Source organism: Pantherophis guttatus, chromosome 2 (genome assembly GCF_059756535.1).
Source record: "Pantherophis guttatus breed Tessera chromosome 2, ASM5975653v1, whole genome shotgun sequence".
Taxonomy (NCBI): Eukaryota; Metazoa; Chordata; class Lepidosauria; order Squamata; family Colubridae; genus Pantherophis; species Pantherophis guttatus.
Window position 1 is genome coordinate 165892966 of NC_142064.1, and position 27142 is coordinate 165920107.

At 39.3% G+C, this 27142-nt stretch overlaps 1 protein-coding gene across 3 annotated transcripts in view; it reads right to left on the reverse strand.

The window, feature by feature from the left end:
- Positions 1-5985: 5985 nt before the first annotated feature.
- Positions 5986-27142, reverse strand: part of SEPTIN9 (septin 9) — a 262977-nt gene continuing 241820 nt past the window's right edge. For all 3 annotated transcript variants that reach the window (XM_034408527.3, XM_034408528.3, XM_034408525.3), the window contains 8 exons: positions 26562-26690; positions 26242-26323; positions 24356-24493; positions 14679-14796; positions 13677-13772; positions 12515-12611; positions 9722-9773; positions 5986-9136 (listed from right to left, as the gene is read on the reverse strand). In XM_034408527.3, the coding sequence (XP_034264418.2) occupies positions 8998-9136; positions 9722-9773; positions 12515-12611; positions 13677-13772; positions 14679-14796; positions 24356-24493; positions 26242-26323; positions 26562-26690 (851 nt within the window). In that variant the 3' untranslated portion in view covers positions 5986-8997. The remainder of the gene's footprint in view (positions 9137-9721; positions 9774-12514; positions 12612-13676; positions 13773-14678; positions 14797-24355; positions 24494-26241; positions 26324-26561; positions 26691-27142) is intronic.

Genomic DNA, 27142 nt, shown 5'->3' on the forward strand with positions numbered 1-27142 from the left:
GAAGGTCTGGCTTTTCTTTCCACATCTTCTCAAACATCCTTCTTAGATGTATCCAAAATGTCTTCTCCAGCGTCATGGTCTCCATTGGATGTTACACAGTTTCTAGAAAATATAATTCCAGCACATCCAGGCAGCAGAAATTTAAGGAAGGCTATATTGATACGGCAGGGGTGAAATGCTCTCGGTTCGGACCGGCTCGGGTGAGTAGGTAGCGATGGCAGCGGGCAGTTCGGAGAACCAGTAGCAAAAATCCCTTCCCCTCCAGCCTCCAGCTTGCTTACCTTCGCTCTTTGAATCCTGAGCTGCTGGTCGCAACGCCTGCCTTGCTTCGCTTGCTGTAATCCCTGCAATCCATTGCATCAGCAAGCAACTGAATCTCCCTGCCTGCAATCAAGCTCATCGGTGAGCAACTCTATCTGCCTGCCTACCTGCCTGTAAGTTTTTTCCCCCTTTGGGAGCTTTTAAAAAAAATAGTTAATTGGGGTTTTTTTTAGTTGTTCTTTTTTTAGACCTAGCCATTTAAAGTTTAGGAAGTTTTAAATTTAGCTGCTTTTATATAAAAATAAATAAAATAAAATAAAATAATATTTATGCAGCTTTCTGAGATTTTGTGTGTTTCTTTTTATTTTAATAAATTTTTATTATAGTTCAAAAAACAAAAACAAAAACAAATATATAATAGTTTTTCTATCACAATGTAACATCATCAAAATATCTATGTATACATACACCAATAATCAGAAAGTAAAAATAGAAATTATTTACATATTCTTATATACAAATTTACATTTCCAATACTTATTGATTACCATAATTATACCATCATCTATAATTATAATCCAACATTAACCTTTATCTCTCTCCCATCGTTTCTGGATCCAATCATACCACATGTTCCAACTACTATAAAAATCTGAATCTCTTTTACCTTTGATCAGTTTTGTAAATCTGTCGGACTCCGCACATTTCATAATTTTATAAATTATTTTTGAGTCCGTTGGTAAGTCCTCATTCTTCCATTCTTGTGCGAATGCCAGTCTCCCTGCAGTGATTATGTCAGCATCAGATACCATTTAATCAATCCAATATTTGCGGGTCTAACCCCCAACAGAAAAGTTTCAGGTTTCAGTTCCACTCTACAGTGTGTAATTTCAAGCAACCATCGTCATATTTTCATCCAATATTTGGCTGCCAGTGGACATGTCCACCATTGTTGGAAGTAGGTTCCATTGCTATGTCCACATTTCCAACACTGTGTGTTTCTGTAGTGTTTCACTCTAACTACACAAACACACAAAATCTCACAAAGCTGTATGTGGAATTTTGTGTGTGTGAAGTGTGAAAGTTGGTTTTTTGGACTTTTTGTGGCTGTGTGAGGTTCCTGCTTGTTGCAGGGGCCATTTTGGGTCTAGCACAGCTGTTTTTACATTGTGGGTGAGCCAGTTGAGTTGTGCTGTATTTTGTAGGTTAAAAAAGGGCAAAGAAATGACGTTGACTTGGCCATGCCCACCTGACCACCAAGCCCCACCCACCCAGTCACCTGACCACCAAGCCCCACCCACTAATTAAGCCACACCCACAGAACCAGTTGTGAAAATTTTTAGATTTCACCCCTGTGATACAGGCAGTGGTGGGTTGCCCCCGGTTCGCACCGGTTCTATAGTGGGAGACTCTGCCCACCGACCCCAACATCATCAGAACACTTCTGCACATGCACAGAAGAGCGCGCAGCCCCGTTGCAAACCGGTAGTAAGTAGGACCCACCCGTGGATATGGGACTAGGTCAGAGGTGGTATTTAGCCAGTGAACTGATAGCGGAGACTGCAGATGGTTCCGCCCATCAGCCCTGGCTCTATGCCATCCTATTTAGGCACGGTTTTGAGGCCGGGCGCATGCGCGAAAGGTGCGCACATGAGCAAAGCGCATGCATGGAAGGCCGGGTGCATGCACGCGGCAAAACGGTAGCAAGAAAATATTAAATCCACCACTGGACTAGGTTCTCTCTTGCACACCTTCATGCAGATGTAGTCTCAACACAGATCAGAATGGGTTCTTAGATTTAGTGTTTCAAAGTAAATCAGCAAGGGGTTTCGATTTTCTGTTGTTTAGCACAGGGCCACATTAATGCAGGTTTTCTCCCCAAAAAAGGTTCCAATTCTTGTGAGAGCACAAAATTTCATGACATTTTATGATTGTACACATGATCTTGTAAGATTTGTATATTCTCATGCCCAGGTATCACCAGATTGCAAAGGCTTGTAAAATAAGACCTTGTAAAAGCACTAGCACATTTGCAATTATTTTTGGCCAGATAAGGAAGATGGCAGATAAGGTGGTCCCTGCATTATCAGTCCTAGTTTCTCTGCGGCCATTTAAAGTGTCTGAATTTTGAGTACTGGGATCTCTGAATTGTAAAACCTCTGATGTAGATTTGTGGGCTTATGCCCCCAATTTCCAAAGCCACCATTTTGGATCTTACTCATTTACCAAAACTGGAGTTTTAGAAGTCAACCCCTTGGACTGGATCTACCATTTCTTCCCATTAAATTTCAAACTTGTCGTTTTAAATGACAGAGGATTTCCTTTTGTGTCATTCCACATCATAGTTTGACACCCCTTTGTTCTGATAGTGAGAATATTGGCTGATGGGTGCCTTTAAAAACTGAAAACCCCTGGCTCCTAGATTGTTATTTCTAGTGAGGATTTATTGCTCTTTGACATATGACTCCAATGAAGTTATTAATCAAGAGATGGAAGAGTCAAGTCCAGTTTATTGTCTGCAAGCGATAAAAGATAATCCTGAATACTGATGTCCTGGATAGTGATTAGGAGATAGAAGGATCTGGCAGGAAGGGAGGGAGGGAGGGAGAGGGAGAACGGCACTGTGGGTAAAGGTATGCAATTTCTGGTGATGATTACCTTCCAAGTAATTAGTTTTTAAATCAGGCAGACGTTTTGGGAGCCATTTTAATTATTTATGTTTTCTTTCACTCTTTTTTTATCATAGATTCTCACATACAGGCACAGTGTGGTGCAATGGGGCCACTCATCCTGAACTGAGAACCATCTCCATCATATGTCGCCCTCTCTCAGAAATTTTCTCCCAGAATTTCCCTATTGGCAGTAGCCACAAGGTAGGATAGGAATTCTTTGGCCACATTTTCCCTATAATCTCTCCTTTGGGACTTCCATCAAACTTCTTTATCTACATCCGCTTCTTACTTTCTCCCATTCATTATAGGCAGCAATCAGCAAATTGGGTCTCTCCCCCCACTCCTCAAAGCTACTTTCCTTAAACATATGCTTAAATATTCCAGCCAAATCTCATGGCACTAAAAACACTTTTCATTTTGTGAAACTGCAGTTATAGGAAAAAAAGGGGGCAGGGGAAGAAATGACTTGAACAAAGTTGTCCCAGGGGAGAAAAATGCACTTCTGCAAATTACTGGATTCTCATCCTGAATTTCACTTATGGATTGTCTTGTGTGTGCTGTTCCCAGCATCTGCTCAAGTGCAATACAAATACCATCTTTACACACATTTAACAGTTTTCCTGTAAAGAATGTAATGTTCTGTGAAATTTCTGTTGGCTTTCTGTTGCTTGGATGGTTTACCCTGGTTTGTTTATTCAATTTAGAGAGCCACCTTCCTTCATGATTTTGAGAAAAGCAGTTTAAAATGTCCTAAAAAAGGTTCTAAAAGTCAGCAGACCTTATAAAGCCAGTACACAAAGCCCAGTGAGAGTATAAGTGATGGTGTGCTAGGAGACATTGTTTTCTAGTCTCAAGTCATCCATGAAGTTCATTGGATGACTTTGGGCCAATCACTCTCGGCCCCATCCAGAGTATCGTGATAGGAATAAAAGTTCCATTATCTTGAACTCTTTGAGAAAGGTTTGAATATTCATTCATTCATTTTTCCTAGCGTCTCATTTCATCAGCTTTTGGTGACTAATGAGGAAAAGTTCAACTAACACAGTGGCCTCGAGTCTCAGAAAGAGCGCTAACAACCGGATTATATAGGATGGAAGGAATATAAATCCTTCCATCCTCCATCTTTTAGTCAGAACTGAAGAAGCTTCTTGGATGTCTTCAAGGAAAAACAAAGTCGAGATTTTAGGCAACCATGACCTTGAGTGTTTGTGAATCTCCACAAACATTCAACTAATACAGCCTTTAAGTGATGGTAGTGAACACTTTTACAGTTCAAGGACAAAATACAAGAGCCTTTGCTAGAGAAACCAACATTTTCTTCCTTTCTTGCAGGCAGGTTTAGGCCTCAAGGCTTGTCAGCAAGTGAGGTAGAGAGAAAGCAGGGGTAGATTTATTTTTTCACTGTACCAAGATGGCTACATTTCATGCCACAGCAGAACTCTACCTCTAGGCCTTACGAAAGCTATCCCATGCTTCCACAGTTCACATTTCCCTATAGGGGAAATCACGTGTTGATCACCAAAGCTAGGCTTTAAGAAAATACAAGGAATTCAGAATATAGCCCCAAGAAATCTGTAGAGCTCAGTAGTCCACTAAAATAACTTGACCTGAAAATAACTAGCACTAGGGGGTGAGCCTACAAACCTAGCTGTCAAAATGGATTAGGTAAAGTACTAAAGACTTAAACTCCTATATTGACCTTATTAAGGTTATTTTAGCAGGATTTGATGCCATTGACTGAAAAGCAACGTTATAGAGGGTAAGGTACTTTGTTCCTGGAAAAGCAATCATGAGGCTTCATAAAAGACTTGACCGTGTGGCATAACCAGTCTACTTTGCTGACATAGTGGGTGCTAACTCAGGAAAAAGCTTGCCACAATAAATGTACCACAGGATCTTTTGCTGCTTGTATTAATCATGAAGGGATAAACCAGTGAAATGTAAAATTCGTTACTACCAATTCTGTGGGCGTGGCTTGGTGTGTGTGGGGGTAATGTGACTGGGTGGGCATGGCCAACTTTTTTTTTTTTTAACTTTTAAAAGCATTTTTTCTACAACCTCTTCGGCTGAAGAGGTTGTAGAAAAAAATGCTTTTAAAAGTAAAAAAAAAAAAGCCTCTGATGATTGCTTGGCTCAGCTGGGCATGGGGGGGGGCGCACAGGGATTTTTGCTACCAGTTCGCCGAACCACCCGCTGCCATTGCTACTGGATCGGGTGATCTGGTCCAAACCAGGAGCATTTCACCCCTGGGATAAACACACCCACTGACGATTATTCCTGGAGTCATATTTGAATGGTTCAGCTCAAGTCGGCAAAAAAACGTCTACAGCGTTGCATATGACAATTCTGAACATCTTTTCTAAACTTTTCCTGTGGAGGGCAAGGATACCTAGAAACAGACTGGGACATTACTGTAACAGCTAAGGCTCTGTTTGGTAGCTTTATCATCTGGCTATCTTTTGAATTTAGCTGAGTTGGGTCTATGAACCCATCTGATTTGTAACCTTGGATTAGCTTTGGTCTGTTAACCAACTGTGGAATCATGGGATATGGAATTCAGGCTTGGCAACTTATCGTTCAAGAGCAGTTTGATTTTGAATAAAGGTATCTTTAAACTGGAACTGAATACCACGTAAAGTGAATAAACAACAGTTGGATGATTTATATCTGTGCAGTGAGGAGAATCTTCTAATCTTCCTGAGAGTCAAGATACTTTATTCAAATATATGCTCTGTATCCATGTGTAAAATATAAAGCACTTCCAGCTTTCTTTTCAGTTAAGACATAATTTTTTTAACTGTCCTCCTTTAATGACTTACTTTCTTCTTCTTTTTTTCTGGACAGCCACTTGTCTGGAATGGTCTAGGGTCTTTTACTTGCGCAGGGGGTTGGATTAGAAGACCTCCAAAGTCCCTTCCAACTCTGTTATTCTGTTATCATACCGTGCCTGTGCATCCTGAACTAATGTATGTAGAAGTGTTGGGAGAAAAAAGGATTTACATATATACCCTTTGAGCCCAATCTCCCCGTCACCCCAAAAAGCCTCATCTGATTATTTCCATTTGAAACATTTATTTTTGGAAATACATATTAAACACTATTATTATACAAAACAGGACTAAATTTATCATAATGCATACTGTTCTCAAAAAGGCCATTTTTAATTATTTGGGTGAACTTTTTTGGTTTTACTCAGTAAACACTCCTCCAAACATACAATATAAAAGGAGAAAGCTGTTTTAGTCCTGCTTTTGCTGGCTGAAAAATACTGGCAAACATGGTATAATGATACAACTACTTTTAATTTTTGTTTTACTGAAATGCATGGAAAAGGGGTGTGGAGACTTTCTCCGTTTCTTAGTTATCCGTTTCATAAACACTTGAAATATAGATATTTATATATATTTTTAGATAATGCACAATTTTTATTTTGCTAAAATATAGCAAGTCAGCAAGTAAAAAAAATATTTTTTTTCCTCAGCTTAACACAGCTCAGTAAAGTTTTTCCATTTTTCTTCTCTTTTGGCTTGGGAGGGACAACTTAAACTTAAAAAGGGTAGTTTAGATTGACTTGCAATACCAAATGCGTAACAGCCTCAGAGCAAAGAGTACTTGAAGACATATTCACCACGGGCAGAAATGACAAACAGACAAGAATCACATCTCCTGACAGTTTGGATTCAGGAGGGAAAAACAACTGCTCTGGGCAGAAAGGACGCAGTAATAGCTCACAAGAGGTCTGGGTGGAAGACGACTTTATACGCTTAGAAGACCTGCATGAAGATGTGTTCATCTACTGGCATCCTACAGCTTGTATTTGATGTCTTATCCTGAGGCATTTCTGCCTGTTAAGAATGGCCACATGGGTGCCCAGATAAGCAAGAGGAAATCAGAGCACTTAATGTTGAAGGAAGTCAAGAATCAATACATAGGCTGTTCTTTTCAGAGTGTTCCACAAGAGGGCAGTATTGCTTCCTGGTTTCAAAAAGGAGCAACTGGGAGTCTTAACATCATGTGGTCCTTCAGAACTGTCTCTTTTGACTCTCTGTTCAAACACTATAATGCTATAACCTATGGACTTCTTGATTAATCATAAATACTGGCTAAAGCCTGGATCAGATTAGCATTCAGTTCTCACCCCACATTCATTGTTATGGAGAAATTGCCTCTGTCAGCTTCCTCAAAGGAAAACATTTCCCCCATTAGGAATATAGATATCCCTCTCTACTGCATAAGGACTGGTTGGAGAATGTGAATGACTTCTATATTAAATGAACTTCCTCAGCAACTTTCAGCATACAGCATGAGAGAGATTTTTACACAACCTTTTGCCCATGTTTGCAGAGTCATGAGCGATGGGTTGGATATCCAACTTAATCCTTAAAGTTTTGGAGTCATGGGGCCCGAAACCCAATAAATCTGGATGGTGCCAAGCCAAGAAAAAAAAAATGCAGAGTGTGGCTTTTCAGACTGAGATGAACTTCCCAGATGATATGATTTCGGATGCATACCTGGGATGCTTTAAGCGTAAGTAAAAAGATTACACTCAAAAACTGAACCCTGAGATAGTTTAGCCTATCCGGATCTCAAGAATGTCTTCGGTATTTTGAAGAGAGGAAAAAAAGGAGCTAAGCTCAACAACATTAATTATTGGGGTCTTCAAAGCATATGAACTTCCACCATAGGAAAGCCTACACCCAAACTGCTTGAACGGAAGTCTAAATCTAATGTATGATGAACCCCTTCACTTCTGGAAAGTCAAAAGTTTTGGGGTTTCAGGCCTGATGAAGGCAGAGATGGGATGAGGGGGATGAAAAAGGAGCCTTTTTAAAGTCAGGGTGATCTACGTTTCCAAAAGGTGGCTTACTCTTAAAATAGAGTCACCATATTATACCATAGTAGATCATCACTTTCTATTGAGTCTACTAGCTCTCTCTACTATTGTTGTCATTTGAAGGGAAAGGGGGAAGAAATCAGGCATGCTGGAGTAAGAAATGTATAGTGCTGTGTAGAATTGTGCCATGCAACCATCATACATTTTTCTATCCACTCTACCATGTCTTTGAAAATGTACCTAGTCATAACAAATTTCATCTGAAATGGATGGAGTTAAGATACATAAAGCAGAAACAAAAAAACAAAAAAAAGCCCCACCCCAAAACAAAACCACCCTCTCACACTGGAAATAAAACAGAAACAACTCCCTGTTCTTTCCAAGGTTTAGAAAACAATAAACTTTGGCACGAGATAAACCAAGTAGCTTGCAAAAGATTTGTATGGATCCGAGGCACTGAAGCAGAAAAAGAATAGATTTTTCTTTAATTATCTTCTAGTGAAGATGATCCTGTAGCGCATTCATCCAGTCTGTTTGCTAAAGAAAGCTGCCCTGTCCAGATCTGATTTTGCCCCTTTCAACATTGTTCTGATAAACCATTGCTTAATTGGGAACAGAAGCTGCATGGAGAGAGTAAGAAATGCATAGCACCCTCTTTTCTTATTAACATAGCTATGCTTCATATTTACTAGATTGGCACAATACTAGCAATCATTTCAAATAATTGGGCCAATGATACTTGGCTTAAACGATAGCATAGGAATCTATGAAAAAGACCTCTTGATTCCGGATTAACAGAAAAAGAAAATTTCAATCATTGCTCATCTCAGTTTCAGGAAACTCAAATTACTGTAATTGTTTGAGACTCTCTTCCTTAGCTCCAAGGAAGGAACATGGACCAGTCCTGGTCAACAACCTATGCTAAAGTGGTCACCATTCTATCAAAACTCAAGAAAAGCCCCATCCTGAGTTCATCCTGAAGCTGCTGTCCCTATAACAATTCATTACTATATCTTAAAAGGAGAGATGTTTCACATCACAGAGACTGGGAAAGAGCAAGATACGATGTTTGTTATGGAAAGCACTGTTATTTGGTCAATTAACATCAGCAGCCTGGATACCACTGGCAAAGAGGAGGAAAAGGACAATGGCACCAGTGAAGGATTTATACGATCGTGTTTTAAAGAAAGTAGGGTGGAACAGGGAAGGGGGAGGGGCAACTACAGAGCATTACATTTCATTGGCCACCAGTTCTTCCTTGTCAACCACACCATTGGAGAGTGCATTCTGGCTTTCATTTAAACGCTTAACTCTGTAGGCTTCAAAATGGATGCTGCTAGTAATGTCTTTGATGTTCTGCATGTGTGTCCTAAGAAAAAGAGAAATAATATTTTTAAAATAAAGGCAAACAAGAGAGATCTTCAGGTCCAAAGTTGGAGGTAAAACCAATATTATACTGGAATGTCAAAGAAGATCTATAGTACAATAATTTAAAAAAAACAAAAAACCATATGTTTTACCATACCCACATTTGAATCTTGCCATTTTCAGGAGATATGAAAATTAGATGTGTTAATTTTTTGTGTATCTTAAAGTTGGCAAGATTGCAATAAATTGACAAATGGTGTCTGATACTTTTGCAAATTTTGACTTTTTCACACACCATATTTTAAGTCATGATTTAAGCAAGGTTTATTGAATAAACCACTGGATAGCTGGCCATAAGCCATGGATGGCCAACGCATACAGAAAGAGGCAGACCACGTATGCAGAATCAAATCCCACTACAGTATCTTGAGTTACATGTACCATATCTCCAACTTTGATAGGAAGAACACCAGACTGGAGGATCTCTGATGTATCTATGGAATGGTGCAATCTTCCCCACAATCCCAGTCTGAAAAGTAAATTGCCTTGATGCATCCAAACTGCCTTTTAAGAAATTGGCACCCACCTGATCAGGAGATCTCTCAAGTAAGCAAACTCGCAGTGTGTTGTGTTCTCGACTGTCAATGCAGAAGAAGGAACAATTAGCATAAACTCTTTTACCTGCTAAATTCCAGAGCAAAGACAGGGTTCAAAACGCCATTCAGTTCATAAAGTATCTGCAGCACTAACCATAGTGCAGTTCCCTAATTCTAATAGATTAGAAGAGCTGGAAGGATTTCTTTCACAGTGCTCCAATTATATTGTCTTATGATAGACTGTACCTCTCGCTATTCCACTGGATGACATGTTTCCAAAATCACAAAGTTTGGCCTCCCAACATCCTCACTAATTTCATGAGATACAAGAACTGGCCACAGGGTGGAAGCAGAAGGCTTAAAATAACTTTCCTTCCCCCCTCACCCCTTTCAATTAAAAAGTGCTTTATTTCAGTGCCAGGTTGCTTGTCCATTCCAGTCCTCTGACGTAGGAAATCTTTTTTTTTTCCCCAGTTCAACTTTTAACACTTGGGACTCCTTCACAGGATTTTAAAAATAAACATCCCAACCTTGTAGTAGAAGCAATATATGCTGACATAGAAATGCCAAAAGTATTTACAGCAATTGTTGGAAAAGCTTCTGCCATTCCTGATCAGCTAAACAGGCTTAGATATGTTTAGCAAACATGCTTCTGCAATCCTGTCCTTTCAAAACTGTTTCAAGGAAGATGGAAGATTATTATGATCTCAAAGATTCAAGGAGAATTAAAACACAGATATTCCTCGAGTTACAACTGTAATGGAGCCTGTCCATCAGGATCGTAACTTGCGATGCTCATATAATGTGTCACTCATGTTACTGACCTGATTTTTATATTTTTTGCACTGGTTGTTAAGCAAATCAATGGTTTATTACGGACATGGTTTTGCTGAAAAAATGGAATTAATGCTGATTGACAATCGTAAAATGCAATCACATGACCACAGGATGTAGCAGGTGTACTTGGACTGCAGTCACGTGACTGTGTGGGATCCAGATAGGTCCAGTGGAACTTCGAATAGTTGCTAAGTAATTGTTGATTACCTATACATCTTTCTACTCTACATAAAGCCATAATAGAATCGCAATCCAGTTAAAGAAAGTAATAAAATACATAGTACAAAAATAATATAGACTCTGTCTCCTTTGCTTGACTAGACACAAGAACAGTTTTTCTCCGAACGCCATCACTCTGCTAAATAAATAATTCCCTCAACACTGTCAAACTATTTACTAAGTCTGCACCACTATTAATCTTCTCATCTTCTCATCGTTCCAATCACCCATCTCCTTCCACTTATGACTGTATGACTGTAACCTTGTTACAATATAAATCCTTACGATTTATATTGATATTGTTTCCTGATTGCTTATTTGTAACCTATGACTATCATTAAGGGTTGTACCTTATGATTCTTGATGAACGTATCTTTTCTTTTATGTACACTGAGAGCATATGCACCAAGACAAATTCCTTGTGTGTCCAATCACACTTGGCCAATAAAAATTCTATTCTATTCTATTCTATTCTATTCTATTCTATTCTATTCTATTCTATGCTATGCTATGCTATGCTATGCTATGCTATGCTATGCTATGCTATGCTATGCTATGCTATGCTATGCTATTCTACTCTACTCGCTGCTGCAGAAAATGGGATAATTGTAGTAAGTTTTACTGTCAATAATTAGAGAGGTAAGGGATGCTACTCTGAAACATCTTCTTCAACTCATTTGGTTCCACAGCTGCCAGTTTTAATATATTAAAATCTCTACAGAGCATGGATTAAATCCTACTTATGCATGGTTAATAGTCTGCATGGCACTTCCCCGTATAGAAGGAGGGGTCTCTGCCATGAAAAGTTAGCAATTTAAAATTCAGCAGGAGGGAAAAAGAGGAAGGGAAGGGAAGAGGGGTGAGGGAAGAATGAATATGGGGTTATTGAATCTGTTGCATGTGCTTAAGATCATATGGCAAGTCTTCACATAAAATATAATGAGGGAGAGAGAAAGAAAGAAGAGATAAATGTTTGGAAGAAAGGGCATCACCCAAATGCCCTGGGAAACCACTGCAACCACTGTTCTTTTAATAATTATGCTTGCTCTTTAAAACAGTATTTATGGAGTCTTTCACAGAATAATTGTGTTCTCCCCTGAATGCAAAAAATTATATTATAACTTGGTTTTAAATTGCTAAGATCTAGCCAACAGAATGGATATAATTGTTTACATAAACCCAGAATGACTGCCACTTGCAGCTAACGTATGTTGATCCAAGCTACAACCCACAACTATCTTTTGTCTAATCTCCAAAGACTGCTGCTACTGCGAGTGATCCATCAGAAGAAAACCTCTTGTGCTTTCAGAAAGTCTCAGGATGCTGTTTCATTTCAACACCGACACGAAGTCATTTTATCTTCAATAGTTTTGGGCCAGGCTGGGATTCTGAAAATCTCCCCTTTGCGTCTTGTATTTCTTCAGCTTCTAAAAGCTGAGAATTTGGGTGAAGATATAGAATTAAACGTGAGGTAGTGGAGCTTTCTGATGAAGCAACAAATCAAAGTTGTTTTCTCCTACTCTGACAATTCTTAAATCCCTTTTCAAGTGATCACCGAGCAACCCAACCCACAAAACATGACTCTTATTCTGCCCAGCAGAGGGCAGCAGAGCATACAGTCTTGCAAAAATGGATGCACACCTTGCCATCTTTGCACATTCAAGATGTTACTTTAGCAAATCGAAAGTCACAATATTGGCAAGAAAACAACAAACAGGAATTCTTACCTTCGATTGTGCCCCATTTTGTTTTCCTTCCCAGAATTCGTCTTCCATTGATCTGGTATTCTTGGTCACTGCCCACCACGGCAAATGGAATCATTTCCTACAGTGAAATGTTAGGGTCAGAATGGAGGGTGAAAAAACCTGGCAACTTTTTATTGCATTAAACAATGCACATATTAAACAGCTAAAGCAAATATCTTTATGTTCTCCCTCTCTCACTTTATTTTTGGGACTTCAGTCTTTCTACAAGAGTTGTCCTATAGCTGGGGATTAACAAAAGTCCAGAGTCAAATTAAATATAAGGCGGTTTTATTTCTAGAAACTAAGCTTTTCTTGTGAAGCAATGATGAGGAATGGTAAATTCAGAGAAAAACCTCTTATTTTCCTTGGATTAACAATATGGTAGCAGGACTGCTAATCAGAACCAGGCATTGTGGATAAATTAATGACAGTCTTTTTTCACTTGCAGTAGCTCACCATCTAATTTAAAGTTACGTGTTGTTTTTAATTTGATATTTATTTGTATAGTTTATTCCCAATTATATATTGGGAAGTTGTACAACACTCCAAGTCAGCTGATTGGGGTAATCCTAAAGTCATGTAAATAAATAAACCAATAAAATATGTCTGAAAGAAAACTTAGATGGTCCCCCAATGTAGAGGGCAGAGGAAATGGCCATGAAGGACAGGAGGAAGAACCTCTTACCAAGTCAGGTCAAGAATGTTATGTGAGTAAACATCTTAGAAAAAAACCCTTCCTAGTTCACCCAAAATAAAAGAAAGGAGGGAGGGAGGGAGAGGGGAAACACATTATAGCTTTACAATACAAGTAGTACTCATCTACATGACGTTGATTTGCTAGTCTGATCTGCCTGGAGGGTTAATCTCCTCTCAACCATAATTGTGAACATGTCTTCCACGATCTTCCTTGATGCTCACTTTAGTGTGTTTCAATGTACCCCTAATTGAAAGATCCCTTAAATCAATATCAGTTTTATATCAAACATAAGGAAATAGACCAACTTGCATATTTTTAAGAGTGATTCAGAAATCTAATAGGCAGAAATAATTAAATATCATTGAGATGAATTCTTGGAGCCTGAAAGTCTACTGTAAATCTCTGACCACGAACAAAATGTGTATTAAAAGAGATCTACACACTTACTCTAAATTTTTCATTTATTAATCGGTCTTCAGAATCCTCATCAAATTGTTTCTGGGGATATACATCTATGCCATTAGCAAGAAGATCTGCTGTAATCTAAGAGGAAGAAAAAACATCGAACATAATAAGACTGTGATTCAGACAGCTATACCAGTAAAAGATTTTTAGTGACTGAGCTATACAAAAAAGAATGGCATTGGCCTTCATATCTGGTCACATTCTTATCACCCACAGTGAACCTGCAAAGTATGGACTAAGGCAATTTTGCTGAAGTTAAGAAGGTGTGAAATTGAAACAATGTTTAAATAGCCTGGGATATTGAATACACTGCCATCCAAAAAAAGAGATACAAACTGAAGTAAAGACACCAACCAGTCAAGCATGATCATTTGTGAATAGAGTTAACTAGATAAACACTGGAAAGAAACACACAATATTCAAAGAGCTCTCAGTACGCCTCTTGGATTTAGGTTGTTTAGAACAGTCCTTGTGCACTGACATGATAGTACACTATGGTTTTTAAGCCATCCACTCAAAAACATCAGTGTTGGGAAACCGGTCCCAAGACTCAACTTTCTCCTTTCAATTACAGACAAACTGTAATTCATTTGTAGGCTGGTCCTAACTTCCTTTAGGCTGTCAAGTCAATGGGCAAAATATTGAAGACTAGCCAAGTTATTTTTGGCATCTGTGGTAGAACCAGTGGCCATCTTTTTTTCCATGTTCATAAGGATAATGCAACGATTAAACAAATCAGAAGCCCTTTAACAGCACTGAACAATATAACCATTAATGACAGGGTCAGAACAAAGCAAATAAAGACAGTCAGGATGATTAACTCCACAGGATGAGAGCAGAGATATATCTGTTCAAACAGGGCCGGGCATGTGGGTGGTACAATTATGCAATGAGAATTGCTACTGACCAGTGGTGAAATCTGAACCGGTTTGTTACCAGAAAAATCAGGAAGGGCCTTGTCCTGTCCCATCCCATCCTGCTTACCCTTTGCTTGAAGGCGTCCCTCTCCTCCAGGGTTAATGTGTCTGCTTTGGCGATGACAGGCACAATGTTAACTACTTTGCTCAAGCGTCTCATGAATTCAATGTCAAGCGGCCGGAGGCTGAAAACAAGATAGAGAAGAGATTTCTTAAATGAGACCAGGAAAGTGGAAACCTTCTGGCTTCAGAAATGCCAGAAAGAAATGGCTCCCTTCCCTGATAGGACCCTTCAAAAATGTGTGTGTGTGTGTGTGTGTGTGTGTGTGTGTGTGTAAAAAGTCAACAAGCAGATTTGAATGTGAACACAGCCATTCCTGTTTCTGATCCATCCACTCAATATACAGTCAGACCAAGGTCTCACAAAGTCATGGAGATGCCTAAGGAAAAGCCGCGTGAGAGCAGTAGTTCATGTTCATCAAGAATTGACACCCAGAGGCAGGCTGCCTAGAACACTGAAATAATATCATCCTGATTAAAAAATTATCCTGGCAGCAATTGTTTGGTAAATTGTTTGGTAAATGTCTTCAATTCCCATTTTAAAGTTGTCCACATCAGAAGCCAGAGCAATATACTGCTAATTCTCTCAGCCTAACTCATTGCAGCAATTTAACAAGTGAAATCAAACAACGAGTCCTTGGATGCTGCCCTCAACTCTTTAGAGTTAAAAAAAAAAAAAGCAAACAAATACAATTTTAGCTTCCTATGTCCACTTGTAACTCAGGACATATCTGCATTCTGTGAATATGTCTATGCATGCATGCTTGTACAAATACAAAAATGTATACAAAGCTTACATTGTATACCAGCAAAAATAGAATGCAGCCAGATCTTCTTTGGTCTGTGTTGTGACTTATAGTGTGGTTCCCTGCTCAAAAATCAGATACAGAAATGCATACAATTGCATGCAGAAGGAATTCTTAAAAATGTTTTTAATATTGGCAAATGTATATGGAATCGGATATAAGAGCTGCGGTGGCGCAGTGGTTAGAATGCAGTACTGCAGGCTACTTCTGCTGACTGCCTGCAATTTGGCAGTTCGAATCTCACCAGGCTAAAGGTTGACTCAGCCTTCCATCCTTCCGAGGTGGGTAAAATGAGGACCCAGATTGTTGGGGGACAATATGCTGACTCTGTAAACTGCTTAGAGAGGGCTGTAAAAGCACTGTGAAGCAGTATATAAGTCTAAATGCTATTGCCATTAGGATACATTTTATACAAGAGAAAGCAGGGGAGCCAGTGTGGTTGGAAAAACAGGCATATTGTGACAATATACTCCAGAGAAGCAGCTGGCGGGGGGGGGGGGAAGCACCTTGGTCTAGTGATTAATGTGCCAGGCTTGAAACCTGGAGACTGTGAGTTCTAGACGTAGAGCCAGCTGGGTATTTTGGGTCAATCATTCTCACCTCAACCCATCCATAGGGTTGTCGTGGTGGGGAAAAGAGGAGGAGTATGTTTACTATCTGGAGTAATTTATAAAAATAATAGGAGGGATTAAAAAAATCTAAATAATTAAATGTTCTGACTTCAGTCCACCATATCGCAGACGGAGAAAGACGGAGCCAGTTTCTTGTGGAAATCACTTACCTCTTGCAAAGAATGCTTTTAAAAGCTTTGAGAGGCTTAAAGTTCCAAGTTAGCTGTATTTGGCTTTAATTAACTGAACAGCAGCTATTCTGCCAAGTAATTTCCAGGTATTTCATATTATAACAATTGCTTTCTCCCCTGAGAACCATGTTCTGGAAGGTGGGTTGTAAATCTCCCCAGTAAAATAAATAACTAAAATGTTAGTGAAACTCCTATTTGCATTCTGCTACCTATGACAGAGCTTCCAGCCCAACTGCTGTGATCTATGTGGGTACGCTGATTGATTCCAGCATTAATCACCGTGATATCTAGAAAATATATATTAAGACGCACTCTCTTGTGACACAAAATGCTCTTGGTTAAACTGATCATTAGCTCTTTAAGAACATGCTGGAGTCCTGCTTAACAATTGCAGCCTTCATTTCCTTTCCATGTTAACGTGTTACATTCACAAATGAAAGTAAATATACGTGTCCCAGGATAATGTTGCAGGATCCAATCTGGGTTGGTCACCGAGACCAGAGATTTTGTCTTCTGAGCTTTCGGAATTGTGCTGGAGCCCATCTTCAGGGAACTTCTCTCTAGCGGAGTGTAACACACTCTATATAAACACATAGAGAGAGAAGTTCCCTAAAAATGGCTCCAGCACAAATGGTTTGTCGTGAATGCGACTGCTTGAGGGCTCCTGGATTGGAGCTGAAAGGCAAAAGGGATGCAGTTTGCTCCCTCCCACATGCTGGGGTAGACCAGGTGTCTCAATAGAAAAACACACACACACATATATATCTCAGGGGTGGGTTTCACTTACTTTGCTACTGATTTGCTCGCTCGCGCTTGCTTTACTCATGCACCACTTCTATGCATGCGCAGAAGCTTCTGTATTTGATGATGTTCGGGCAGGTGGTCACAGCCTCCCGCCACCGCCGTTACCGGTTCGCCTGAACTGGGGCAAACCGGTAGCAGCCCACCACTGATATATATATGTGTATATATATATGTGTGTGTGTGTGTGTGTGTGTGTGTGTGTGTGTGTGTGTGTGTGTGTGTGTGTATATATATATATATATATATATATATATATATATATATATATATACACACACACACACACACACACATATATATTACACATATATACATATATATATATACATATATATACATACACACACACACACACACAACCCAAGTTGCCTTCCTACTGGAGAAATCAGCACAGTGACAGAAACCATGTTACTTCTCATTTTTGTCATAGTTATCTGCATCCATATGCAAATGTGAAACACAGACATCCAAGAAAAATCACAAAGCTGAAATAGTTGCAAAAGATTCTCCCGAAACATGAAATTCTACAAAGTAAACAGTGATAGTGTTTCATCTCTTGCCAATAAGCAGCTTTCTAGGCCTTGCTGGGTCAAAAGGGAAACCTGGGTGGGGGATGCCAGGATGCTAATGGCAGTAGCCACAGAAATAAGATTTTCTCAGTTTACTCAATTTAGATTACACGCATGGGCATTTAGCTCTTCATTTTAATTATACAGATCACTTGCTTGTTCCTGACCTAGAACAGGAATTGGGATGGGTTGCTGGAAGAAAAATAACTTGTATTCATTCCAAGTTAGAAACCCAGAAACAGAAGTGCTAAGGGTAACATCAAGCAATGCTTGATGGGAAGTTTAATCCTGAGGAAGCAGATAGAATCCTTTGCAAGATGAGCTCTGTCTCATGTAGGTTTGATCCCTACGTTGCCAGGGAGAGGATAGGAAACTGGGTTTTGGTGGTTATAAAACTTTACTGTGGGGGGTAGAGATGTCAGTATACTTGGAGAAGGCTTTGGTGCAATCAATCCTTAAAGAACTGAGTCTATAGTACCCACCCAATATCTAACTTCCCTTTTGGGGTAAAGGTTATTCATAAGGTGGTGGACCTTCAACTGCAAAGGACTCTGAAAGAAATGGATGATCAGAACTTTTTCAATCTCCATTCAGGCATGGGCATGGGATGGAAACTGCTCTTGCTGAAAACACACAATGGATCTTAGATGGAAGATGCATGCTCCAGCCTTCAATGATATGAACTATGGTATTGTTCCAAATTAGCAATGAGTGATATTAATTGAAAGCAACTAAAGGCTGAACCAAAGGATTCAAAAGTTCCATTTGGAACATAGATTGATATGCAATAAATATATGACTGTTGGAAGAGAAAGGTGTGTGTGTGTGTGTGTGTGTGTGTGTGTGTGTGTGTGTGTGTGTGTGTGTAAGAGAGAAAACTAAAGGGAACTAAATACAATCCAAATTTGAATATTACACTGCAAGCTGGTCTCCATGTCCCAAAGAAAAAATATGTATATTAACCATAGTAGAGTAAACCCAAATGCTGTAGATAAAGACTGTCAATATTTTTGGGTGACTTAATTAGAACCGAAAGAAATCTAGAGTATGTCTAGAGCTTACTGGGCACATTGGGCTTTTGTTCATAAATCTTAAATTCTATCTCCTAATTGATGGAATACAAAGAATGATATGTTGGCTTACAAAATAGTTTCTATGGTAGAGAACCCAGCTTGCATAAAATAGTGTGAGTTTGGCATAAAACCTGGGCTTTGGTGTGCATATAACATACTGGCCCAAATGTGCTCAGCCATCTTTACGGTTAGCAGGCAATGCTGTATATGGTAAAATCAAGGCCGGTAACCACCTCCTCTTTCGTAGTAAAAACATCATGAGAGAGCCTCAATTGACCAAAGACACAATAGGCACCAGTACAAGTCAGTATTTATGGACCCTTCTGAAGACTGTAATGACCTATGGAAAACAGAAAGTTTAAAGGACTAAATGATTAAAAAAAGAGTATAAGTTAGTATAATGAAATGAAAGCAAGAAAAGCTGTGAGTCGGTAAAATAAAAAGGTGGAATATGTAATAGGTTTGAATATTCTGATCTTATAGAGTAGTGTTGATGAATACAGGCAAGAAAGTGAAGATACAGGTTTAATTATGAATGAAAGGTCTAACATACAGTTCTTTCTGGGTTGGTGGCCCAGAGCCGGGGGTGGGCAGGCACCTTTCCAAGTGCAAGCACACGAGTGAACAGGACTGCGAGTGTGACGTTCGCAGCACCAGTAGCGTGCTCACACCAATAGTAGCACCCAACATGGTCCTCGTGGTGATGGTAGGGCACGCACGATGCTAGAGCGAGTGGAGGGGTGAGCATGCACACACATGCTCACTGGCCACCCAGTCATGCGGCCCTGTGGCCAAATGGCCATGGCCAGTAGTGGGCCATGGCCAACAGGTTGGAGACCTTGATCTAACATATATGAACCGATGCATTTGGATGTATGTAAGTACAAAATCCTAAGTAGGTGATATCAGTATCTTACACCCCAATGAATGATGATAATAAAAGAATCAGGAGTGAATTTGAGAGGAAAATTGCACAGTATTCTGAATAAACATGATCCAGAAAAAAATGATATTTTTTTTGGCTATATAATAGGGATGGATGAATGGGAATGCAATGAACAAATATAGAAAAGCTAATTGGGACATTCAGAGACTCAAGAATGAATAATAATGTTAAACCGAGTGAGTGATAACTTAAAAATAGATCTCTTTGTTCTAAATACTTTGCTTATTTATAGGTCTATTAATGAGTACACATGCAAATGAAATGAATATAAATTTAAAAACATGATGTATTTGATGGTTAATTAGAATTAATGAAGACAACACAGGAGATGAATCTGAAAAAGACCAAATTTAAGTAGTGTCAAAGGGAAAATATTGGGAGAAAAAAAAGTGCTGTGCTAGAGAAGCATCTGTACGACTTGAATGAATTTTTAAAAGAAGTAGAAAAAAATAAAAATAAAAATTATTGCACTCCCAACAGAATGAATACAAAGTGGGTAAAAGGGAAAAAAAGGATAAGCTGATTGGCACAAAGTTTGTGGAACAAAACAAATGGGAAGTATGAGCAAGATTTAGTGGAACAATAAACTGAAAGTGATATAATGCATCAGAAAGAAAAATCCATGTGGTAGAATAAAGGAAAAAAACCCCAAGAGAATGATAAATGTGTGTGGAGATATAAAAAGAGCTGCAAAGAATATGACCAAAGTTTCCAAGGAAGAGTTAAGCTTGAAAAAGGCAGAGAAAATGCAGAGCAATTTTAATGGATTAAAAAAAAAAAATCTGAAGAGGACTAAACAAAAAGTCTGAATGGTAATAAAAATTAAAGCAATGGAATCATTTAGGCTGAAGCTGAAATTTTTAAAAAATGGCAGAAAGAATATTTTAGAAATCTATATGTGGGGGCTAGTGGCATCTCGAAGAAATTAATGCCATAAATATCATAACTGTAAACAGAATGATGAAGGGTAAGTCATAGATACTGTGAGGATACTGGAAAATGTTACAGTCACAGCTGTTGATGATGCAACTAGAGAACTTTTAGCTGATGGATGTGATGGAGCGGCTCTGTGATTTGTATAATATGCATATGTAAAAACTTCATGCATGCCCAATGACTGGAAAAACGTTATTGTTCCTTTCTACAAAGTAAAAGGTAATAAGAGTAAATGCAAAAGTTATAGGAGGATTAGCTTCTTAAGCATGCCTAGGAAAGCATGTGGCAGAATTCTCACTGAATTTTGACCAGAAGTACCGTCTGGCTTTACATTAAGACAAGGAATGTGCTGACCAAGTTGTGGCTCTTTAGCAAGTCATCAGAAATCTATGTATGTGTAGAATTATGTTTACAACACATTTAGTGGTTTAGAGAAAGTCTATGATAGACTTGAATTATGGAATATAATTATGAAATATATTGTAAAGGTAAAGTCCAGTTGTTTCTGACTCTAGGGGGCAATGCTCATCTTCGTTTCTTAGCCGAGGGAGCCAGTGACATTTCCGTGGTTATGGGGCCAGCATGACTATATGCCAAGGTGCATGGAACGTTGGCGTATATTATAAGAATATATTGTATATTGAGGTTTGGTTACTGAGTACAGGAAGCATAGTACACAAGAGAAGCACAGTACTGTAGGTGTGAGAATAAGTGAAATGTTGTGTTAATAGTTGAACTTTGAACAAGGAATAAGAAAAGTACGATTTTATGCACGTTCTAAAACACTGTTTATCTCGACAGTCAATAACATGATGAGCAGGCTTGCATGTTATACGGCTCGTATCTTTTACCTTCTTGTAGAAACCTCCTAAGGAAGAGTCATGTTAAACTTTTAGGAGTAAGAAAAGAAATTCCTGTTCATAAAACAACATGCTTGTCTCTATAACTCAATGAACTGAACTGTTTGTTAGTGACAACAAACTCTTTGCTATAATGTGTAAGGCATCCTATTTGTCTTATATACATATACACTAATTCAAAGGCCTAGTCGTCTTAACGTTCTGCCATCCAACTCGACAAATCAATGTGCAAAGTAATTTCTAAACAGAGGACCATCCCCAAAACAAATTCAATTGTGTTAGGATGTATGGCACAGAGCTGAGTATACCAAATAAATAAACAAATATCAAGAGAGGAATCAAGAAAAATACAGTCTTTGGCAAGTACACCTAGAGAGTATACTTTGGGGGAGTAGATTGTCCTCACTAGGATTTAGTGGAAATGCCTGCAAATCGACTCTTACCCATCATTTTAATGTTGAAGAATACACTCGAGGGACAGCTGAAGGAATATACAAGTGGTGAAAAGAATTTTGCTCTGACCTCAAGAAGAAAATGAGATGAATGATTCCTCAGCTCTGGGAAAGTAGGAAGGCTGAAAAAATGCTCAGAATAACCCTACCTTGACCCTGTTCTCTTGAAAAAGGGGGCTTGTGAAGTGAAGGTTATGTACATGCTTTCAAGATTCATCTAATATATCCTGCAACAATAAAGTAGCATTCCTGGAATCCTGCAGTGTGTTTCTTGGCCTGGCCAATCTCAAAGGGCTGATATTCCCTAAATTATGGCACTCAAAACTTCACCCAGTAAATTTCATTATGAATAGTCTTCAATGTATGACCACAATTGGGTTAAAACTTTTATTATCTTTTTTGCCATGCTATTAAGAGAATGACAGCGGTTGTTAAGTGAAGCATGTGGTCAGTGAGTGAATCCAGCTTCCCTCAGTCAGTTACTCTACTTCTTGGGAGCTGGCTGGGAAAGTTGGAAACAGTGATCAAGTGACTCTGGGACACTGCAACCATTATAAATCCAAGGGTCCGAATTTTGATCACATGAGCGTGGGAGATGCTGCAACAATGGTAAGCGTAAAAACCAGAGGTGGGTTTCAGCAGGTTCTGACCAGTTCTGGAGAACAGGCAGCAGAAAGTTTGAGTAGTTCGGAGAACCGGTAGTAAAAATTCTGCCTGGCCCCGCCCCTATCTATTCTCTGCCTCCCAAGTCCCAGCTGATCGGGAGGGAATGGAGATTTTACAGTATCCTTCCCCTGCCATGCCCACCAAGCCACGCCCACCAAGCCACACCCACAGAACTGGTAGTGAAAATATTTGAAAGCCACCACTGGTAAGAACCAGCTGTAAGAAACTTCTTTCAGTGTTGTCCTGAACTGTCAAACTGTCACAAAGCGAATGGTTGCAAGTCACTGACTATCTGTACACTGATGCAGTAGAGCACATGCAAGCAGGGTACTTCCTTGTGTACTTAAAGGGTCTTGGATGGAGCTCTGATGGAGGTGGGGAAGTAAAGGTTTAAAGGAAAGTAGAACAAAGAGCAGACTCAGCTTCCCCCCGTCTCCTCCTCCCTGATGCACAAGAACAGAAAATTACACTGACTGGAAGACGGTGCCAAATCATTTCAGAGTGGAAATGGGTGTGTGCACACGTGTCATATATTATATATGCTCACAGAATGTAAAGTGCCAAAATACACCCAGAAAATTGGGTTTGGCTTATCCATGGACAGGCTTAACCACAAGTATATTCAGTAATACTTTTAAAAAAGTATTCACATATTTTGCATATGCACATGGATAAGCAGATTTTTAAAAAAATTTTAAAACCAAAATACCATGAAAAAACCTGTGCCACCACATATAAGCTGACTGTGAAAATTAAAACACAAAAAAAAAATTCCAAGGATTGGCTTACTTCATTTTAATTTTTCGTGGTGTTTTGGTTAACACGGGATCAGTTTATCTGCAGATGGGTTTATACACGAGTATATAAGGTGCTTAGTTAAACTTGAACGTTTTCTCAAAAGCCTTACGACCCTGAGTACAGTATCACAGACCAGAAAGACTCACAGTGTACCCTTAACTACCAGAAGCAATTACAGAAAAGTTTAAAAGGAAGCAGAAAAAGAGAAAGAGGGGTTTTTGGGGTGGGTGGGGGACAAAGAGAGACTGGGGATGTCCATGTTTTTTCCCTGACTCTTCCCACATCCTTTACAACCTGCCTGCAAACTGCAACTCGACCTGCCCCATAAACTCGCTGATTCTTGCCAACTTCCCTTCCCCCCCACTCAATCCATATGTCTTTCTTTGACATGGGATAGGAAAGCAAAGCCCTAGAATGAACTGTCTGGGGCAGAGGCCCAAGGAACACCTAGGCCTAACCTCCAGCAGGGATATCAAGCTACATGAAAGTCAAAAATGATGTGTCTCATAGCTTCAAAACCCTAGCCTTATATTGGAAACACATGTTTCTGGGAAAAGAGGAATACACTAGGCAGACTTTTAGGCACCGCTTACCACTCAAGCAGCAGGGTGAGAGGGAAACCGTGGGGCGCAATTAGAAAGCCTCTCCCAGGCAGTCTAATGTTTCAGTGGCTATAAGAGGGGAAGAGCTAATACGTGGAAGTATGTTGGTTCTCAAGGAAGGATAGGTCTCCTTGCCAGACAAGCTGTGAATCAGCACCTATGTCCAGCTGCAACTGAAAAGGTGGGTTTGTGTAACTTGCAAGGGGGAAAGGAAAACAAGGCTAGTAATGATGCAAGGCTTATTTGAAGGCAGGGGCTGAGCAAGCACATATTTTCTTGGATGTCTGGTTCCAGGGAAAGGTGGCAATCTGTGCCACTGAGCTCGTTTACAGAAAATCAGGGGCTATAGTTCGGAAGCAGAAATACATACGAGTGGCCAGTGGCAGGGATGAAATATATACAGCAGTGAACTCTGCTATCCGGGATCTGCTTCTTCCGATTAATATTTAGTTCTTCCTGGAGATACTTTTCATATTGGTCGTTGATGAACTTCATAATCGGTTGCCAACTGTTGCAAGAAAGAAATATGACATATTAGAGGAAAATGTCTCTATGCAGAGATTCCCTTTAAAAAAAAATCAGTTCATTCACTTTCTCAAGCTTTGAAGCACTGATTGATTGCCATAGAGTCGTTTCCAACTCCTAGCGACCATATAAGTTTCCTCCCAGATTTTCTCTTAAGCACGTCGAGTTTAATAAAAGGAGAAGATGTTGGCTAATTATAAATGTTTGTTTGTATGCCTTTGTACTTTTGCTAGCACTTTACAGGAAAAAGTGCATGGGCAAGGAATCACAGAACCAACTCACAGCCTGCTTTAAGTATACTATTATAAGCAATTACAAAAATCAGCCCCCTTCATTTTGACAGAATTGCTAGGAAGGATAACATTTCCATTTTGGACTTTTCCAGGAGACACAGCAGATTATTGCTTGCTGGCAGCCACCCAGTGTTGACAAACAGAAATTCTCAAGTGCTTGCTATGAAAAGTTAGACAGGGTAGATACATGCCAGGTCCCTACCCTTAATGTTATCATTTGATGGAACCTTGAAGGTGCATCTTCATGGTGGCCAGACAGCTCTTTGGACCAGCCCCTCACCTAACATCCAAGAGGTCACTATGCTTTTAGCTTCTAGAGGGCTGTGAAGCCCTGACTCTTGCCTTGACCATTGGGATAGGAAGGGGGTTTGAGCTGGGAGGCTGATTGGTCTTACCATCTGGATGAGGAAGGGAGGTATTTCTATTTTAGCTATGTTTTTATGGACTGACCTACCTAGAATCATATGAGATAGATGACCATATAAGTTCTCTAAATAAGTAAATACAATATATATTCAAATAAAGGTAGTTTCCCGAGCATGCAGTGTTCAGTATCAGGATCTCTTTATAGCAGAAATATACAGCCTTCAGCTCTCCTTTGTATTTCTATTTATGTTCTTTGACAGGCAGGCCCCCTTAAAGTTAAGAGAGGAATGAAATCTGAAGCTAATTTGCATTTGCTGTATTTGGAGGCATGCCACCATTGTTTTGTTGACTTTGGAAGGTTGATGTCACTTGATATTCCTTATTCCAGATGATCCCTTGCAAAATAGTAAGGAAACAGTAAGATGTATTCTCAAGAGTCCTTTCTTTCACTCATATAATTCACATCAACTATGGAGGTGACCCTTTGCTAATAGTGCACCATGGCATCACATTTTCCTACACATTATATAAGGCATTCCATTGTAGTTCTTTTCTGAGTAATTTAAATTGGTAAGCCAATCCTCATGAGAAAAGATGTATAAGTAACTGCAACTCTCCATGTCTGTAAAGTACAGTTTGGTTTAGAAAATTTCCTAGCTTTTGAAGAATCAATACATTTTGGCATAATTTTTGCTCTTGGTCATCTAAAGCAGAGTAATTCCATTCCATTCTTCCCTCCTCCTAGGTGAAACATTTCTTGGGAGGTAATCAACAAGACTAAATTCAATTGAAAATAATTTTGCAATATTGGCAAATATCTATCCTAACTCTCATCAAAATAATCTCCTTATTCTTATCCTGGTTAAGCTCTTCTCTTTTTGTTTCCAGCCCACAGATGGAAGAGTGTTTAGTCTGAACTGGTTTGGCACCAAGTCAGTCAGTGTCAGTCAAAACAAAACAGTATCAATAACAACAACAAAAGCAGACTAGGCCACATTGTACTAATAGCTAGAGTTTTTGAAGTGCCAAGTTCCCCTTGTCCTGGTGCATTTCTCCATTGAAAGTCCCTTACCAATTCTCATTGTTAATGTGGTCCCCAAATCCAGGAGTGTCAATGACAGTCAGTTTCATACGAACGCCTTTTTCCTCAATATCTGAAATGGAATGTGAAGACATTAAATAGCAACGTATCACTTTGGGATGAACACAATGAGTATGTGGGAAATCCCTCTTTACGTGTATGTTTATCAAAGATGTTCTTGATAAAGAAGTTTAAGCATTTGAACATTTCAAGGATCTCCTAGTCAACCAAAAGGTGACTCCCTGGACCCTCTTTCCTTGGCTGCTAACTTTCCACAAAAAACAGACAGACAATCTCTTGACAACACTCACCATGTGTAATGGACTTGATTTCAATTGTCTTGGGAATACGCTCTTCAGAACTTGGTTGCACTGATTTGCGACTGATCTTGGATTTGAAAAGGGTATTGATTAGAGTTGATTTTCCCAAGCCACTCTGACCTAAAAGGTAGCAGGAAACAAATTTCAGAAACCCACATTTTGTTACTGAAGTCACCCCATAACCGTGGGGTCCCCACAGTCTGAGCACATCCAGACTCCCCTCGGAAAACATGAGATGATACACACAAAGATTGCTATTGTTTGATTTCTGACTGGTTTATATTTTTATGACATTTATTTTGTTCTGTTTCATGGACAAAATGGTTGTTTCCACAAAAGAAGCATTAAGGAAAACTGTACGCCAGATATAAGGCATAGGAATTATATATATAAGACCACATTACAAGCAGCTCTTTGTTAAGTTTGCTTTATGGGCCCGAAACAAGCAAAAATAAGAGAATAATTAATAGGATAATTAAGAAGCAAAAGGGAATCTATTTTTTATAATACATGCTTAATTTCTGGTTTTTGCTTCTGCTTACAACCTGGTTTATTTCTCTTCTTTCCAATTC